General features: G+C 44.9%; 1 protein-coding gene across 1 annotated transcript; it reads right to left on the bottom strand.

The window, feature by feature from the left end:
• Window positions 1-1595: 1595 nt before the first annotated feature.
• LOC121048697 lies at window positions 1596-14132 on the bottom strand. The gene is made up of 2 exons (XM_040505330.2): window positions 13364-14132; window positions 1596-1693 (listed from the first exon to the last, which is right to left on the bottom strand). Exons 1-2 carry the CDS (start codon window positions 14130-14132, stop codon window positions 1596-1598), a joined length of 867 nt encoding a protein of 288 aa, XP_040361264.2.
• Window positions 14133-19663: the final 5531 nt, after the last annotated feature.

Below are 19663 nucleotides of genomic sequence, written 5' to 3'. Positions count from 1 at the left end.
AGCAGGGCCCTTGCCGGGATTCGTGACAAGTACTACGGGCCAAAACTCCTGAAGACTGTTCATCTGTACACACGGTAATGTCACGAGTGCCAACGGCGTAAGACAACTCCGACGAGACCTGCGGGATTCCTGCAGCCGATATTGGCCCCTACTATGCCTTTCCAACAAATTGGAATGGATTTGCTTGGGCCCTTCCAGTCATCAACGTCGGGGAACCGCTGGATAGTCGTTGCCACGAATTACCTTACCCGGTACGCGGAGACGAAAGCCCTTCCGTCGGGGACAGCGGTGGAAGTCGCCAAGTTTTTCGTCGAGTCTATTCTCTTTCGACATGGCGCCCCCAAAGTCTTGATAACCAACCGAGGGTCATCGTTCCTGGCCCAGCTCACGCAAGAGATCCTTCGGCTCAGCCACACCAGCCATCGTCGGACCACCGCGTACCATCCGCAGACCAACGGGGTAACGGAGCGGCTCAACAAGACGATCGCCGACATGAGCTCTATGTACGTCGACGTAAAGCACAAGACGTGGGACGAGGTATTACCATACATCACGTTCGCCTACAACACCGCAGCTCAAGAAATAAACCGGGTTTACACCATTCGAGCAGGTGCATAGCAGAAAATAGACGACCATGCTGGACGCGATGCTGCCCCATGAGCCTGTGGATGACGGATGCGAAGATGCCCATGCGGTGAGTCAGAGAGCAGAAGAGGCACGCCAACTAGCCCGCCTTCGAATGCACGATCAACAGCGTGTCGATGCTCGCCGGTACAATCTTCGTCGCCGCGCCGTCCACTTCCAGCCCGGAAACAGAGTGTGGGTGTGGACACCGATTCGTCGTCGCGGACTCAGCGAAGAACTGCAGAAGCGCTACTTTAGGCCTTACAAGATCATCCGACGCCTCGGAGATCTGAACTACGAAGTTCTTACCGACGGAACACGACCATCAACGAGACGTCAGCCGCAACTCGAGGTGGTGCACGTCGTCCGGCTGAAGCCGTATTACGAACGACAGTACTTTCCACCCTCGTCACCGAGTGAACTGTGAACTGTGGCTCGCGATTCTGCTGTCCTTAAGTTTTGGATTGTTTGTTTTTTTTTCGTTTTGTGCTGCATCGGGACGATGCACTTTTTTTAAAGGGGGCAATAATGCCGCGTGCGCAGCCGACGAAGTAGGGAGCGCGCCCGTGGCATAACGATTATCGCGCTTGTCTTCCACGCAGAAAGCCAGGGTTTGATTCCTGGCCACGGGGACGCATTTTTGTTGACTCTAACGTAATGTTCTGGTAAATTCGAGAACCGTGTTGCTTGTTCGAGGTCAGGATGGTTCTACGTGCCGAAACTTCTACGCCGATTATTCTAGAAGCCCACGCGTGTACATAAGGGGCTCCGCGTGGCGAGCCGCAGTCAGTTTCGCCCCAGCGTTCGACTCTGCCGTCACGCCGACCTCAATGCCCCCGACGGTCTGTTCTCTTCTGTTCCATTTTTATTTTTTATGCACAAGTTCGGGCCACCATTAAACGTTTAGTTTCTTCAGCTATTATCGCCTCATCAATTGTCATTCGTGATAATATATAGATATATGAAAAATATTACTGTCTAACGTAATGAGTCGCGTTGGAGGCATTCAACTCACCCGTGGCGAACACAACGATCAGGGCTGTTAGAAACATTTTTATTAATTTAGGCTCTGAAAATAAGAAGTAAAGAATTAGGAAAAAGCTTGAACCGCAGTTATGCTGCATGATTTATTTAGTTTTCAATTATTGCACATGCTGAGATTATATGAAATCTAATCAGATGTCGGTCTAAGGGCTGTGAGTGCGTGTTTCTTTACCGATTTCTCTACATCTCTCTATACACAACATTACCTATATTTTTATCTCTAAGTTATCTTTAAGAGAATAAAGTTTGATTTTCGGGCACAGGTACAATCGAACTCACGTACGACAAATGTATCAAGAATACACTTTTCCATGTAAAACTTCCGAATTATAAAAACTCCCAAATGCGGGCGTCATACGCATATATGTCTTCCCTGGACATGAGGGATTATATTCAACAAAGTGGAGATTTGGGCCAGTTGGTTCATTGCAAACAAAAATCGCCGAAAAAATACACGGACACAGACGAAGGGAAACAGCGCCTTGTCCTGTTTCCCTTCGTCTGTGTCTCTGTATTTTTCGGCGCTTTTTGTCTGAATTTAGTTCAAAGAAAAAGGTTAATGCGATTGAAAACTTTTGCTCTTTTTATATCATACGTTTCTTCTTTTTTTTTTTCCACAACCAAAATGAATTATCATGAATACACGTAATACCTGCTTTTGACAATGAACGCTCAATGTTTATAGGCCCAGTATGTCTCAAGGACGGTACAGGGGCAACGTGCAAGAACCAGATATCTGAAAAAGCACACTGTGGTTGCTGCATTGAGTAAATAAAGTATGACTTCTCAAATTAGCTTTAAAGCAAAGGCCTGGTGAGAGGCAAGTACTTGTAAAATGACAGTACATTTAACTCTAAAACGCAAGAACAACACTCGTAAGTAATTCATTATAACTAACGGAATTACTTGTAATTCATGATTTTTTAGAAACTTAGTGTTCAATCCACTAATTTTCTAAAAATATCTTTTGTAATGTAATTTCATTACGTTTAGGGGAAGAAATTACTGAACTTGCTTGAAAAACAATCGGACTGCATCAAGCCCCCAAAAAAGCAGAAAACTAATGGCCCATGAAACCGTCGCGAGGGGTTCGTGAGGAGTAGGATAGTGGTGCATAAATCCGCCAGCCCGCGCCCCCCCCCCCCCCCCCCCCCCAATTTTCCACCCCCTTCGCCTTGCCCCTCAAAAACAATCTGCGTTATTTTTTTTTGTCACTCGAATCCGTTCGTTGCTTGTTGGTGTTTCTGCCCACACGCGCCCGCCCCGCAAAGTAGTAGTACTAAGCGTTGTAGGTTAAACATAAGGGCCACCGGAAACAGTTTGTTCTGGCAGCTCACTGTCGACAGTGCTGTAAAAGATAAATACTGGCTGGGTAAACCGGCTATGTACCTTGTGCCAAGTGACTTCGCACTAATGAATAGGCGTAGGCAGAAACACGACGGGTGAGATGAAAGCAGTTCCTGGGAACAGGAAACATGTGGCATCAGCCCTGCTCGTCACTTTCGACAGCAGGCAAGAATGAGCTGGCACGGGAGCACGACGAAAACGGCTTGGGATTTCAAAGCTGCACCTATATTCTTAGAAACTGGAATGCTAGGGTCCTCGTCAGCGAATTGTGCCGGCGGGGACTTAGACCGAAATTATAGGAAAAGAGAAACAGCCCGAGTTTTCTGCGAATAAGCAGTGGCTGACATGAGCACTGAAGTTGAGACTGCGTAAGGCAAGTGTAAACGCGTGAGTCATAGAAACCTACTGATCACTGACAATGGTATTTTCTGAGAATTTCTAAACGGCAAAGTCAATACAACTAAAAGCTTGGGCATTAATATTTCGTGCGAAGTTTTCATTATGATAAGTTTGGCGATAAAGACAGAAGATCAGGTCGGTCATTCGGTCGGATGACAACCTTCATCAAGCAGGAGTCTACTAAATTTATCCCTAAAGCAAGTACCGAATTTTGCGCTCACAGCCACTCATTTTTAGTGGTCAACCAGCCATTATTCGGGCAACACGAAGGAACAATTATAAATCACTTCTTCAAGGGAATCGTGTTCTTTAGTTTTCCGATGCCGAACTAGGATTATTTCTAATGGCATACGTGCCTCCACCGCCCAAATGGATTTTTTGCGTGTTTATGTGATTCAATTCTTTCCCGGTTGGACAGCGCAAGACTCGTTTATCTCGACACATGCTTGACTAGTTCACAAAATTAACCTTCAGTAAAGGGTAGATGTACACAGAGTATTTTATATGCAGTTTATTTTGAATGGGGCAAAATCTTTCGCCCCTCAGACACTCAATAGACATTGTATATATATTGCGTGTTTCTATGGAGTAACGCTAAAAGTAATCCAGAAATGTAACGAACTAATTAATCGATTGCACTTACGGTAATTTATAACGGTAATTCATTACATTTTAGGCCAAGTAATTCTACTTTTAATTATTCACCTTTTAGGTGTTTCAGCACAAACCTGGCACCCCTACCGCGTTAAAAAAAAAAAGAAAACAGGAGGCGATGCATGATTTATTTCAACACTTCTTGAAGAAAAAAAAACCGAGATGGAGGGGAATTTCGACTTATTTTTATCCCGTGAATCTAAATATAACGTTCGTTTTGCTCGAAGATGTAACTAAACGCGACAAAAGACGAAACATCTCCGACCAGTTGTGACGTCGTAGTAGGATCTTTGGGCCGCCGAGAGCATGTCGCTCGCGTGGGCAGCGCATGCGATTACAAGCTTGCCAGGTATATTATCCCGCACTGTCACCAGTCATGACTTTAGTCGTGACCACGGTGTAAGATACACTCTTAAGGTGACGACACGGCGGGGCTGAACGCGCGGCGGGAGGAATCAGATAGTGTTCGTTGGACGGGCATCCGACAGGCTGCATCATTCCGCTGCCACCGTGCCCGCGGCTGACAGTGTCGCCGGCGGTCAAACGGCGAAACTGTGTGAGAGCGGAAAAAAAAAATGATCTCGTTGCCATAACACCCCGGTACACCGTGGTCTTTCTGCACGTGCGATAACCTCGCTGGAGCTCTGCGCGTGTGGTACATGAGGCGGCACGAGCCGTCTTGTACGTGCCCACGGGTCGACGAGTCACCTGCCGGCGCCGCTTGAAACCATAGTGAGAGAGAGTGAAGAGCGAACGTTATCGAGCACCGTCGCGAGGAGCGCGCCAAATACTTTACTAGGAGGAATACCTTCCACTCTGCCCATTTGCATTAGACAGAACGCCTACAGCGCCGAATGACGGAGGAAAGGTCCCCGTCAGTCCACGCGCAAGTGCACGTGGATGTTCGCGGCGGCCGCGGCGGTGTCGTCTCCGATTCCACCTAAAATTCCACCTAAAGCTGCTTCATGTTTCAAAGTAGCGCAAAGTGCGTCGATGCACGAGGCACGTGGAACGTGCAACCTTTGGGAAGATCATGGCGGCACAGCGCAGCAAAGTATTTAGCGCACCCCTGAGCTAGAGTTTAGACGCCATGTTATTCTTAGAAGTGGCGTGCGGCACGTGTCTCGCGCATTTCCACAACAATTAATTTGGTATGCAGAACGGTCAATATCACCATTTACCGCCCGATAGCCGAGACCTCCCCCACGATAAATGGCTCTCGCCAGGCCCAGAAAACCTGTCCGCGCTGAGAGGATTGGAATGTATTCCCCCCAGTAAAGTATTTGAGCGCGCTGTCTTCACCTGAAGAGTATTATCTTACACCGTGGTCGTGACATCTCTCTCTCTCTCTCTGACCTTTTTGAAAATAGCAAGAGTGCGCGTGCACAGCTTTAACAGGCGCTGGGGATACGTGAGAACGCAGATTCCGAAAATCCTAAAATGACATCACGCTCTGGGAAGGAGGGGTTTCAGGGGTACTTTAAAAATTAATATCTGCAGTTTCCATGCACCAAACTTTTAAAAAATAAAATAATCTCGATATTCGTGATCCTGAAAGCCAAATGAAGACAATTTAAGTTTTTTTTCCTCAAATACAAAACCACTTCAGTTTCCCTTTAAGTGGCCCCACAGTTATCTCTCGCTTTTTGGGTGACTACAAGCAGAAATTTCAGGTCCGTAAATGACGCTAGCTCAAACGACGCCGCTGTTTGGAGCTTAATAAAACCAGAGACACGGAAAGGGCGCACACAACACTATCTCAGTCAGCTCAGTAATTTCTCACTGAGACGGTGTGGTGTAGGTCCGTTTCGTTTCCGTGTCACCGATTTCATTCTGTTGCCTACTATTCACCAGCTTAACTGCGCCCTCAATCTTATTTCTGTTAGGAACCTTGTTGGCGTCGGAGTGGTTCACCTCGTTGTAAGAGCGTCAAGTATTTTTACGCCGGAATGAATATCTTTAGCACATAAATAACTCGAAAAGCTAAAATTAAGAAATGCACTCACGTAGTATCGCAGAAAGCCCGTTTGTTGTCGTCGTCGTCTTCTTTGTTTGGAGCTCCGGCATGGTAATACGTAATTGTGAGAATTGGCCCCGCCATCGCCGTGAATGGACACGGGAACGCGACTGACTTTCTTTTTCTTTTCTGTGCGTGTTTCCGTTTGCACGTGTGCCCCTGTGTGTGGGTGGACTGGCGGCGCTCGTGCGGGCTGGCGCGGGGGATTTTTGAGAAAAGAGGAAAAAAGAGCACGTGGGGTGACCTTTTGAAGGATTCGGAAAATAGCTCCGCTTGTAAATAGCGGTGTTGGGTAAAGTATGTGTAAAAGGTACTTCAAGTAAAGTACAAAGTAAATGAGACGAGATGTACTTGAAGTAAAGTACTATAAATACAATGTACTTTAAATGTAAAGTGCAAGTATTTTAACGCAATCTTTCATGATGTCCTTTAATTCTCCTATAGACGATTGCAAGCTGGGCGACTGGCCGCCGCCATGTCTGTGCTCGAGCAGGCACGCCCGTGCGATTACGAGCTTGCCAAAGCTACGTTCACCCGCGCGTTGCACGCTCATGCACGCATGGGGCACCACTTGTGGCGCCATGCTTGCAATTGTCTATACAGTGATTTTTAGCTGGTATGCATTGCCGAGGGGTAATCAGGGGTCACGACCTATTTTCAAAAATAGCGGCAAATATTCGATAAAGTCAAGTGGCCACAGAGTAGTTATTTTCAGGAATGGAGCAAAATTCAGAAGTCCCTCTTCTGAATTGGGCGCCGCTTGCACTGAATTGTTGTACCGATGACGTCAGCCCCGTATCCTCCGCAAGCAATCCTCTCAGAAAAGAGTGTGCTCTCTTTAATGAAACAAAAACAAAAAACAGTGAGTGTGAAAGTGAGCTGCTGATAATTATTCATAACGTGACACCTGAGATTGGGGTGCGAAAAAAATAAAGGGACTTTCAAGTCAAAGAAAAAGAAAAAAGAGAATGTCCCAAAACATAGTTACGTTCTCCGCTGTTGTGTTTCTTCGACTTGAAAGTTTAATTGTTCCGCACCACAGTTTCAGGTGCTAGATTATGATTAATTTTGATCTCCTGATATTTTAAACCTCCTCGCTTGCGCTGAACGACCGAGAAGTCGCCAGAGTTCAAATAGGTACGGGGAAGCTGCCCCCAGAACAAGCGGAGCGATGCATCGTCTGCTCACCTCCCTGGTGAGAGTAGAATATCCCTCCCAGTATTTCTTCGGAGTTGACAAAGCATCATTTCGTGATACAAATTTAACAAAACCAAATTTGGGAATGTACTATGAGGTCGGAAATGGTACTTTCCTCGAAAAGTACCAGAAAAAAAAAACTTTAAGTAAAGTACAAGTACATACTCAGAGAATGTACTTCAAGTAAAGTACAAGTTTTCTAAACCTACTTGAAGTAGTACTTTAACTAGAATGTACTTAAAGTACTTCCCAACACAGATAAACAAACGCGTCTTTTCTTTTTCCCTCCCCGCGGAGTCCTGTCTGGTTTACTCTTCCGTCAGCGACCATCAGCTGCCTCCGTCTTCGGGCCCCGGCGCAATCTCAAAGAAAGAACATCTTTACTGGCGCAGTCGACAGGATTGCGTCAGCGGAACCCGACGGCGTGATCTTCACTGCGGAATCGGCGGACAGCGACTTGACGCGGCATTGGTGGAGCCTTCTAAAGAAAATACTGGACCACCGAGCTCCTTGAAGATTGGACCACCGAGCTTCTACGTGGTGGCAGAGCTACCTCTTACCCGATGCCGTCCCACTCCAGCGAGGAACGCCTGAGTCTACAGCTCGGACATCATTTTCGTGCATCACCATTCTGAGGAGCGGGCTGCGTCTGTGATCCAGCGGCAGTCGTTGACCTTACGGTAAGGTGATTGTTTGACTTGTGCCCGCCATGGATTCAGAGAGCGAAGAGCGGCAGATGCCGGTTCTAACGCCAGAGCAGGATAAGGTTCGGAATAGGGATGTTGACGAGCCAGGTGAATCGTCACTTTCGAGTGGATTAGTGGCAAACTCGCAGACACAAGGGGATGGGAACGGAGGATTCCGATCAGACAGCTTAATCGAAAAGGAGATAGGACTAGTGAAGGAGAGAGAACGGCTAATACGTCTCGAGCTAGAGCTAGTTTGGTGGCGTAGAAAACGTCTTCGAGACATATGAAGTCCTTGAGCGGCTTAGAGGAAATCTTGTGCGACCTTATTTCGCGGGGAGCATGCGTGCACTAGTGAATAGGCTGAACATGGGTGAGAGAAGTGGGTATGGTGGTGGCCAAAGAACGGGTCTTGTTAGAGCTCGGACTGTCGCGAGCTGAGATCTGGAGGCCCTTTATTGAAACCACCACTTCTCTCAAGGAAAAACACGAGAACCCAAGGCAGGGCATCATACCTGAAAATTATCGGTTGAAGTGTTTTAAATGCAAGGAATTGGGGCACCTTTCCCGCGAATATCCCCGGACGAAGACTCCAGACGAAGAACTTCTGTTTCACAAGAAAAGAGTAGACGCCGAGAATGTCACTGTGGAGGAAGATTCCAGCCTTGAGCCGGACAAGGTGACGACCGAGGTGGGCAAGACCGACGGTGACAACTTGGACCACCAAGGTCAGAAGAGGCCTGACCCATCGGTCCGCGAGGCGCCTCAGATTCTGTTACAGGCCGACAACACGAAGCGGTCGTCGAAGAACAATCGCAGCTGCGTGTCTGTGCAGGCGGACGTTGACGACAGAAATGAGTTGAACGTCCAGCATGCCTGGAGGACGTCCCAGCGAGCCGACGTCGACGACGTCGGCTCGCTGGGACGTCCTCCAGGCATGCTGAACGTCGACGACGTTCAGCAGTGAACGTGAACGTCGACGACGAAGAATAACCGAATATCTTGCTTTGGTGGCAAACGTTCGGGCAAGCTGATGACGACCACGGCAAGGACGTGGGTGTCGACAAGAAGTCAGACATCTTGTTAGGACGGCTGACGTCACAGCGGGCCGGTGAAGATGTCAGGGAAAGCGGGGACAGCGACGCGAGGACGCCGTCTTCGAGATGAAGTCGTCCCAGAATATAGCTAGGACGCCGATGAAGACACGATCACCTGCCAGCCGGCCACGTGTGAGAGAGCTGGGAGGTGCAGAAGACATCGACAACGACGACCGCCTGCGAGGCTTATTCCTGATTCGTAAGTCAGGACAGAGTATAAACTGTCGTCGCTCTTGCGCTGGGATATTCCGGAACCGGCTATGCACCGTCCGATTCAAGCCCCGTCGAAATCTGGATGGCTTGAATAACCTGTCGGCAAAGAGGCCGAGGCTAGGAGGCTAGATGCTGCGCTAGTTTGAGCACGAGATTTCTCACTCCTTTGAAGCCTTGGCGGGCACAGTAAGAATCACTTTACTATAGTCGGTTAAAAGCTAAGAAAAAACCGGAAATGCCTCTCAGAGGAAAATGTAATCCTACGCCGAGAAACGCCAGCCAATTGTTTTCATGACGTCACGATTCTGTGGACCAATCGCGATCCTTTTGAAAAAAAAAAAAGCTCAACATGGCTGCTGGCCTTAGCAACGCGATGCTATAGTAGTAATAGTAATAGTAATCTTTAATAACTAATTCTTAGAGTCAGGATCAAGTTCCAGGTCTTGTCAAAGCCTCAAGGGCTTGTGGGACTAGACCCAGCAGTTGCAGCAAGCTTATTGAAAATGTTCACATTGTCACGTACACACACTCACACACACACACGTACAAACACGAATCACACACCGATGACATGTTCTGCTCCAGGCGCAAGTTCACATTTCTGTCGGTCTTGAAAAAGTTCAGGAAAACACGTAGTCTCATCAGAAAATAAACGCACACATACGCAAATACAGTAGCCCGAGAATACAATGAAGACCGTAGTCGTATCGGAAGCAGGAGCAAACTGCCAAGGCCAACTTATTTCCTAAAAAAAAAAAAAAAAAAAAAGGACGCGCGCGTTTTTTTGCAGTATTGTTTTTCTAAGGAAAAAAGAAGCATTTTATACTTTCCAAAAAGAAAAGAATGAAAGATATGCGCAGTCACAGTTACTTTGAAAACTTACTTACACGATTAGTTTCATAAAAAAAAGTTTTTCATGTTTTTTATATTTTCATTAAGAAAAAAAGAAAAAAAAATCCTAGTGAGGTACAAAATATTTCTTACAATCACGTTTTTAATGATAGCTCAAAACGTGTAAACAAAAAAGTGAACTGAGAAGATTACCTTATAAAACTAAGGTAGAAAAAAAGAAGATGGATGGTCACTGTTTTCGCACATCCGAGAACATGCTTCTCAGACATTTTTTCAACATTTTGTTTGAGTTAATGGAAAGCAGAGATTCTGGAAGACCATTAAAAATTTTCGGGACATAAAATGTGCGCAGACTTTCACCATAGTGAGTTCTCACCCTAGGAGTGACGAAACGTGGAACAGATCTGAGTTCACGAGATGGAGTAGACGCGAGTTTGAAATCACTTTCCCAGAAATGGCGCCAAACGACAGTTTGAAGGAAAAGCGAGTAAAAAGACGGCAACTCAAGTGAAATGAAGAGGTTAGCATTGGATGAAAAGTCGCTGTTGTATGCGACACTTTTTAGAATCCCTTTTAAAACTCGGTCAATTCTTAAATGCCAGGATAGTGAACAATTGAAAAAGACAGTTATGCCGTACCTTAGTACGCTGTAAGCTAAGGCGTGCATTATGTTCCTTCTAACTGACAATGGTATAAAACCTTTAATGTGGTACATCATGCACGACACGCTCCTCAACCGTTGACATACGTAAGACATATGAGTGTCCCATGTAAGATCACAATCAAAGTGAATACCTAAGTACTTTACTGAACTAACATATTCGACAGGTCTACAATTACAACATGGACAATTGGAGCTGTGAAGGAATAGTGGAAAAGTCAAACTGACATTTTTTAAAGGATTACGGAAGCAGATCAGTTTTGTTTTCGAAGCATTTACACGTAGCTTGTTTGCCGAAAACCAGTCAATAATTTTGGTTGCGTCTGCCTGAAGCATTTCCATAGCACTCTGGTAAACTAGGTGCCGAGAAAACAAAAGAGTGTCGTCCGCATATTGAAAAATTGTTGAATTTGTCGTTGCCGCAGAAATGTCATTTACGTAGAGGTTGAATAGTAAAGGAGAAAGAATGGAGCCCTGGGGAACTCCAGAAGTAAGGAAAACTTGAGAGCTGCGGACATTGTCTACTGAAACAACCTGTGTACGATTTGAAAGAAAACTCTTGAGCAATGTATGAAATGGTCCCCGAAAGCCGATTCTATAGAGTTTGTCTAAGAGGATGTTGTGGTTCACGGTGTCAAACGCTTTGGCTACATCAACGAAGAGGGCACACACATACATGTTATCGTCGAAGGAAGAGTGCACAATATCTGAGAATTTCTCAAGGAGATTAGTTGTACTACGACCAGCAACAAACCCGTATTGACTTGGCGAGATTAAATTGTATTTGTCGAGAAAACCGGACATAACAATAAAAATATGTTTTTCTAATATCTGTGAAATACAAGATAGTATTGAGATTGGCCTGTAGGATGACACTTGGTTTTGTGCGCCACCTTTGAAAAGAGGAACAACTATGGCCTGTTTTAGGTCATCAGGCACATTACCAGTTTCTATAACATTATTTATAAGAACGAGGAGCACGCTTTTTAAAGAGTCATAATTCCGACACAAGTCTCTAACTGTAAGGCCGTCTACACCCGCCGACCTGAATCGCTTAAATCCAAACAGGTAGGACCGCAACTCAGCTTCTGAGAGAGAAGGAAGGAAAGCAGATTCATAGTGAAACGGAGTTCCGGGTGTCGAATCCACCGCGCTATTAATTGGCACAGTAATAGAGTTAGCGAAAAAATTATTAAACGCGTTGACAGTAGTCGCCATATCAGTCCCAAAGTGTTTGCGTAATGTCTCAGTTACGTTCTTTTTTAGATAGCCACGAAGCTCATTGACGACCGTCCAAGTTTTCCTGGAGTCCGAACGAGCGTCCGATATTTTTTTAGCGAAATAGGTTCTCTTCGTTGACCGAATGAGGGCATTGACTCGATTTCTTTGCATCTTACATTCTAGTTCGAGAGAGGCATTGTTGGGGGACCTCCGAAACTTCTTCCACAGTTTTTCTTTGTGACTTATAGCTTCAAGAATATCTTGGGTGAGCCAGGGCAGTGAGGGCTTGCGTTTTTTAACATATACAACGGTCTTCGATAACTCCCGGAAATTTCTAAGGATGTCTACAAACATTGAGTACAGGTTCGTGCTGTTAACCGAGGATAGGAATTCATTCCAATCATATTCTTTAATTAGTCGATCAAAAGTGTTGAAGTCAACCCGCTCTAAACGACACGCACCTTCGAAATTATTACCTTTTCTGGAGGGAAAAACACATTTACATGCGACAAAATAATGATCTGCAAGCTTTTGTAAAATGACAGCGGAGTGTATGGAAGCATCTGGAGCTCGTACGTTTACATGATCTAGGCAGGATGATACAAGATTTTCATTTAATACTTCTTCGCGGGTCGCACTCTGAATGGTAGGTATGATTCCATGCTCGGCAAGTAGTGATAAATAATCACAAACACAATTTTTGGAAGTTTTCAGGGTGTCAATGTTGATATCTCCCACCAAATATAAATGTGCTTCACTAGACAATTCTCTCAAATTTTCCCTCAGCTCCTCTAAGAAGCCAGAGCAGTTGGACGAAGGAGGTCGGTAAAGAGCAAGCAAGCAAACCGCATAGTTAGAATTAAAAACCTTTAGCATCAAGCTCTCCGAGTGTTGAAATGTAACATCAGTTTGAGTTGTTGACCATGAGTTCTTTATAAATACGCCGATTCCTCCTCCTCTAGTAATTGGCCGTGTATAAAAGAAATTTTGAAATCCTAAAATATTAAACTGTGAGAGATGATCAGCACTGACATTGATTTCTGTTAGCACAATTGCATCAATTTGGTCCCGCATTTGATCAACAACTGTCTTAAATTCATCCCAGTATTTTCGAATACTGCGAATGTTTATGTGTAAGACCATGAAAGAGTCGGTTGAAGAAGAAGAAAACGAGCTATTAAACGAGAGAAAATCGGCGTACTGTAAAAAACTAGCCATGTCGGTTATGTGATTAGGTCCAGGTCACTTCTCTGCTGAATCCGTACCGGAGAAGCGCCCTCATCTTTTTTGGCATAAATTCGAGCATTTTTGACCCACACAAATTTGTAACCGCGTTCTTTTCCAAGAGTACGTGCCTGCCAGAAAAGTTCTCTGTTGGTCTGAGTTAAGCTGTCGTTGAAATACAGTCTTTCGGGTGGATTGTCACGAGAAAATTGCCTGAGCTTGCTGCGAGCTTGCATCCATTTGTCTTTAGTGGCTACAGATGTAAACTTGACCAAAATAGGTGGTTTTATAGATCGTTTGCCTGGTAGCCTGAAAACCGACACGACATCAGCTGGTTGATGTCCCGGAATTCCTAGCTTGTCTGCCAGCCCCGCTAAGATGGAAGGGAGAGCCTCGTCGGGTTTGACGGTCATTCCATGAATTTCCATAATATGTTGGCGACCGCGTTGGTCAGCGTCGTTCATCTCGGTTTGGAGGCTTTGGATAGTATGTGCCTGTTCGCAAACCGTGTCCTTTAGTGAAGCCACTTCCGTACGCAGCTCGTTCATGTCGGTCGCATGAGCAGACACCGTGGCGAGGAGGCTATCGTATTTCTTTCCTAGGAAGGAAATGGAAGTTTGAACCTCCTCCACAGTCACGTTCATGCGATCTATGGTAGGCTTGAGGAGCAAGAGCTCATTCACCTTTGCGGGAAGCTCGAGCAGTAAATTTACGCTAGCCTTCAGAGAAAGTATTGAATCTAGCTTTTCGTTGATGGTCAGGATTTGCGCCGCGAGTGTCGTGGTTTCGCAGGACAAAATCGAGTCAGAGCTAGCATCGACCCCGTCTATATCAGCACGACTGTTCTTAGAACGGCAAACTTTGCACCTCCATTTTTCTTTTTTGTCGGGGCTCATGGCAGTAAACGTGGACTCAGCAATGCCGGAACACGTTTTCCCGAGATGATAGTTATGCTCGCAAACTGAGCATGTCATCAGTCTACCATCAGGCAAAATGCCTTTTTGGCAAGCGTCGCAAACAAAGGACATAATCGTCGAATTAAATGGCATTAAAATAACTAGAAAAAATTTAAGTGCTGTAAGCGCACCTAGGCAGGTTACACCAGCGAAACAGTATATCAAGAGCAGCTTGGCACGGTCACCGAGAAAATGGAACTCCTCAAAGCACTGATGGTCGGTTACCGGCAAGGCTCGTCCGTGGATGTTCGCTGATTGGCCCAGGGTTGATGTTGAGTCGCAGAAAGTCGCCGAACGTCACGGATGGGCATATAGTTTCTCGTGACAATTATTCTGCTTTTTTGCACCGTGTTTTACGTGCCCGAGGTTAAGCCACGAAATCTTGATGGTATCGGCTTGCGTTTGCAGCAGTTTTTGCGCGACAACGTGAGAATCCAGCGACGCTATCGCCAACGAAAATTTCGAAGCGGGCGCCAGGCTTAGCACTGCTGAGAGGTATGTTAGACGGTATGTTAGACAGTATCTTGGACAGAAAATTAATTGTGAAGACGGTACATTGGACATGACTTTCTTTCTTTCTTTACTAAACAGCTATTTCGTTGACAAAAACGTATTCTAACTTATCTAAATGTCCTGATTGAATTAAATAAATATTGTAGTAGTTTAAGACAGGTTTCCTGGAGGAAGAAAAAGCAACGTTGCTAGCGAACTACTTTCTCGACGGCGGAGGCACTTCAGATGGGCGCAATGCGCTTGTGGGTGGAGCTAAAAGATTGTTCTTAGGTTGCATCCGACTATAGCATGTGATTGGCATATTGGTGTAAATTTCTTCTATAGTTTGGATTCTTACGGGTTGAGTCACAAACTCTGTGAAACGTGTGACTGATACGCGTACGCTTTGAGTTTAGATGTTATATATTATTTATGACATTTCGGGTCTAAAAAATATACTTAGTCGGGAGTAGTCGGGAGGTGTGAGAATCGGCCCCGCCGTCGCCGTGAATGGACGCGGGAGCGGGACTCAGTTTCTTTTTCTTTTCTGTGCGTGTTTGCATATGCACGTGTGCCCCTGTGTGTGGGTCAACTGGCGGCGCTCGTGCGGGTTGGCGCGGGGGACTTTTGAGAAAAGAAGAAACAAGGGCACGTGGGGTAACCTTTTGAAGGATTCGGAAAATAGCTCCGCTTGTAAATAGACGCGTCTTTTCTTTTTCCCTATCCGCGGAGTCCTGCCTGGTTTATCCTTCCGTCAGCGACCATCAGCTGCCTCCGTCGTCGGGTCACGGCGCAATCTCAAAGAAAGAACCTCTTTACTGTAATACTGAAAACAAAACTCAAGACAAAAAGGGGAAGCACCAGAGCGCTAATTTTTGTATCCCTCCTTTTTAATTGTTTAATATGATTGTTTATTGTAGGCTCACAGGCGCGTAGTCTCATATTATTGTTATTTACCATCACGTAACTTTACGTAACAATTAAGAAAAAGACGAAAGTGCACGTGCGTAGCTTTCATCAGGCACTTGAGGCATGACAAAGCACGAGTACTTGTAGCCCGTAATGTAGATATTAGAGTTTTAGTAGACCTAGGGTGCCTTCATGTGCGCTTTGCTTAGGGTGGAGACATCTGGCCATTTTGTTCCCACTTTTACATTTATTTTTTGTTCAGAAGCGCGTGAAAGAGCGTGTCCCTGCACCTCGTCTGTGGCGCTGACTGTGCTATGGCGACATTTTGTTTTCGTTAATTTCTTTGTATTTTCCCCGAGAGCGCGTGCTGTCGGCATCGGGTACTACTAAGGGCGGCATCACTCTAAACAGAAGGTCATTGAGGCACCTTAAGTAGACCGTACGCTCTGGAGAGAGAGATTTGGAGCAGAGCCGTATATGTAGAGAGTTTGGTCAATGGGAGGTGCGGGCAGAGCCAGGGCGTGCACCAGATTCGTAAAGAGGGCCTGGCATGCTCTCTTGACCAACCAGAAGCCGAAAAGAATCCCCTAGCGGTGGTAGCGAGAAACCGTTCTGATCAAAGGTCTATGTTCGTAAATGGTTTTAATAAACGCGTAAGAGTGAAGTGTAGTAACTCTTTGTGGTTGAAAATAAGGTGCACGTGTTGTTTTGATTATGATCATGTATAAAGATGTAAGAAACGATTGCGCCGCTCAACTCTGTTTTGCTCGGACAGAGTGTGACCGCTCGGACGGCAGATTCCCGGCCCTCGGCGCTTGGCGTACGGACTATGTCGATCGTTCCGCTAGTCGCACTCTTCCACCATCATTTTGGATGAGCGTGATTGAAACATCACGTGTACCATATTTTCAGTCATCGAGAGTTACTCTAATGCAGTTATCATGTTTGTTTCTCGCGACCACCACCAGGGTATTATTTCCGGCGTCTGGTTGGTCAGATTCGAATTTCTGAAGACGCCCTGGAACACGCCCAGCCCGCTTTCGGCCAATGACGCCTCCTCATTTGTCTCCTATACTTCCCAACGAATGGCCAAACTCTCTACATATACGGCTCTGATTTGGAGTACGGAACCAGCTGAACTTACAGAAAAAAAGTGTGAGGAAAGAGGGACCAGCGGGCGCCTGCTCAATCCATGCTACGAAATTATGGCACGAGCTTCCGCTAGGAAAGCATAACTCTAGAATACGGTCTACTAAAAGTCTCTATTAATCGCTACTGCAGACATTCGCTCGCCCTCTCGCGGACGAACGAAGAACCAGAGGAGCGGGGACGGCGGCGGAAACGGTGGAAAGGACAGTCGGCTTCGGAGCTGCTGTTACCGCATAGTTCAGGTGGCGTGCTCGTGCATCATGAAGCTTTAACAGAAAAATCGACTGTGCTAAAATAGGAATTATTATTTTTTTATTATTTTTTTATTTCCCAATACTATTATTCCCAAACATGGAATATAATAGGATTGGCACAATAATGAAGCACTATACAAGATGCTTGCAATATAAGTGTAGGCCCCCGCCACCAGAATGCCGCGAAAGAAACTCTGAGCTACAATTGATAGCAGTGTGTCGGCAAGTATACACATAGCAGTACATGAACAATTACATAAGAGATTATCTTGCAGACAGTAGCAAATATGACACAAGAGTTTTAACAGTGGAACGCCTTTGACAGTGAGGCGCCGATTGCAAAAAGAAAATCATATTTATTCAGTTGATAACAGTTTCTCGAGAAACGAGGAAACACACTCACAGTTGACTATATCTCGAGGTAGTTTGTTCCAATCGGATACAGTACGCGGAAAAAAGAGTACTTAAACGCATCTACCCGAGAGTGACATTCAATAATTGTTTTCGGGTGTGTGAATCGAGTGTTTGGTCCTTTGGGAAAAAACGATATTTATCTTGAGGTATTCTTATGGCTTCATTCACGATTAGATAAAGCATTTTTAACCGGGCTATCTTTCTTCTGGATGACAGCGATGTTAAATCCGTTTGAAGCATTATTTTGATGGTGAGTTCTTTCTTCCGAATTTGTTAAAGATAAACCTAAGAGCTTTTCTCTGAATCATCTCTAGTTTGTTTACGTTCTTTTGTGGGAAAGGGTCCCAAACGACGCTGGCATATTCAAGAATTGGTCGGATTAAAGTTTTATAAGCAAGCAATTTTGTAGAAGGCGGTGCACCCGGCAAGGTTCGTTTCAGAAACCATAACTTACTGTTGGCTCTCTTTACGATGTAATCAATGTGAAGTTCCCATTTAAGTTCAGAAGAAAAAATGACACCTAGATATTTGAAGATTGTTACCTTGTTTAGTTTGTGACCAGATAACTCATAATTGAAGTCAAGGGGGAGTTTCTTACGTGAAGTGGTCATACACACACATTTGTTTTCATTTAATGTCATTTGCCAATCGCTGCACCACTTGTAAATTTTGTTTAGGTTATTGTTTAGTGCTATCTGGTCGTTGCGCGATTTTACTTTAGAATATAAGACACAGTCATCTGCGAACAATTTTATGCAAACATTTATGTCGGTAATTATATCATTGATGAATATTAAAAACAACATGGGTGCCAGAACTGTCCCTTGAGGTACTCCCGAGGTTACGGGCGATGTAACTGAAGCTTTATTGTTGTATGTTACGAACTGTTGCCTTCCCTTTAGGTAGTGTTCAAACCATTTCAATAATGAGTCAGATTTAAGAACAACGTTTAATTTAGCGAGAGGTTTGTCGTGGGAAACCTTGTCGAATGCCTTCGCGAAGTCTAGAAATATGATATCTACTTGAGAACGTTTATTTATACACTCACTAAATTCATGTGTTGTTTCCAGTAGTTGCGTTACGGTTGAAAGGCCTTTTCTGAAACCATGTTGTTCTTTAGTTAATAACGAGTGGATTTCGAGATGATTAGTAATATGTGAGCATATGATATGTTCTAGAATTTTGCAACACTGTGACGTTAATGAAATTGGTCTATAGTTCGCAACGTCTGTTTCATTTCCGGATTTAAAGATAGCAACGATTCTCGAAACCTTCCAATCATCAGGCAGGCACCCGAGCAATAAAGATTGTTGAAAAATAATGCGAAGGTATTTAGAGATCCACTCCGCGTAGCGTTTTAGGAATGCTGTGGGAATCAAGTCGGGACCGGGGCTTTTCTTTTCATCAAGGTTTAGAAAAAGAGCCAGTATACCTTCTTCAGAAATGTGCAGCTCGGCAATCCTTGGAATATGATCTAAACTTTCGATTGGTGGCAACGAACGATTATCAGAGGTAAAGACTGATACAAAGTTACTATTTGGAGCCTCTGCAATAAGAGACGCTTCTTGGGTGAAATTACCGTGAATTAAAAAGTTATTTGATATTTTCCGTTTAGGTTGAAGGTATCTCCAGAATTTTTTTGGCGAGGATGACAAAAAGGTTGGTAGTGTATAGCTGTAGTATGTTGACTTTGCTGAGGACACCATTTCTTTATGGGTTTGGTTCAATTTGCAAAGAAGTTGTTTATTTGCCAGGGAAGGGTTCCTCTTTGTGTTTTTCCGTAGCCGGGAAATTTTGCGGCCGATATGAATGATCTCACGTGTGATCCGTGTGATCCAGGGGTTCTTCTTGTTTATTTTTTTTTTGTGTTTCGTTGGAACATATTTAGCAACGCAATTCTCAATTATTCCTTTAAATGAGTTCCACAAGTCGTTCATGCACACATTCTGAGTTTCTGAAAGCTGCCGAAATGAATCGAGGGAGAGTTCTAGGTGATCTAATATAGAAACGTCGTCCGCATTAAGAAAGTCATAAACGGGAACAGTACGTGTCGAGTTACGGTACGTCATGTTTAATGGAAGAGAAACGACCACCATCATATGGTCGCTAACACCATCGCAAACATCAGTGGTACTATTTTCAAAGAAGTCGTGGCTCACAAGAACAAGATCCAGTATAAATTGTGAAGAACCCTAAAGTCTTGTGGGTTCATATAGGATTTGATCGAGATCAAAAGTGAAAGCGATATCAAGT

The sequence above is a fragment of the Ixodes scapularis genome, unplaced genomic scaffold (genome assembly GCF_016920785.2).
Source record: "Ixodes scapularis isolate PalLabHiFi unplaced genomic scaffold, ASM1692078v2 PGA_scaffold3__209_contigs__length_174095766, whole genome shotgun sequence".
NCBI lineage: Eukaryota > Metazoa > Arthropoda > Arachnida > Ixodida > Ixodidae > Ixodes > Ixodes scapularis.
Note: the sequence above shows the minus strand (reverse complement) of the source record. Positions and strands in the feature narration are given on the sequence as shown.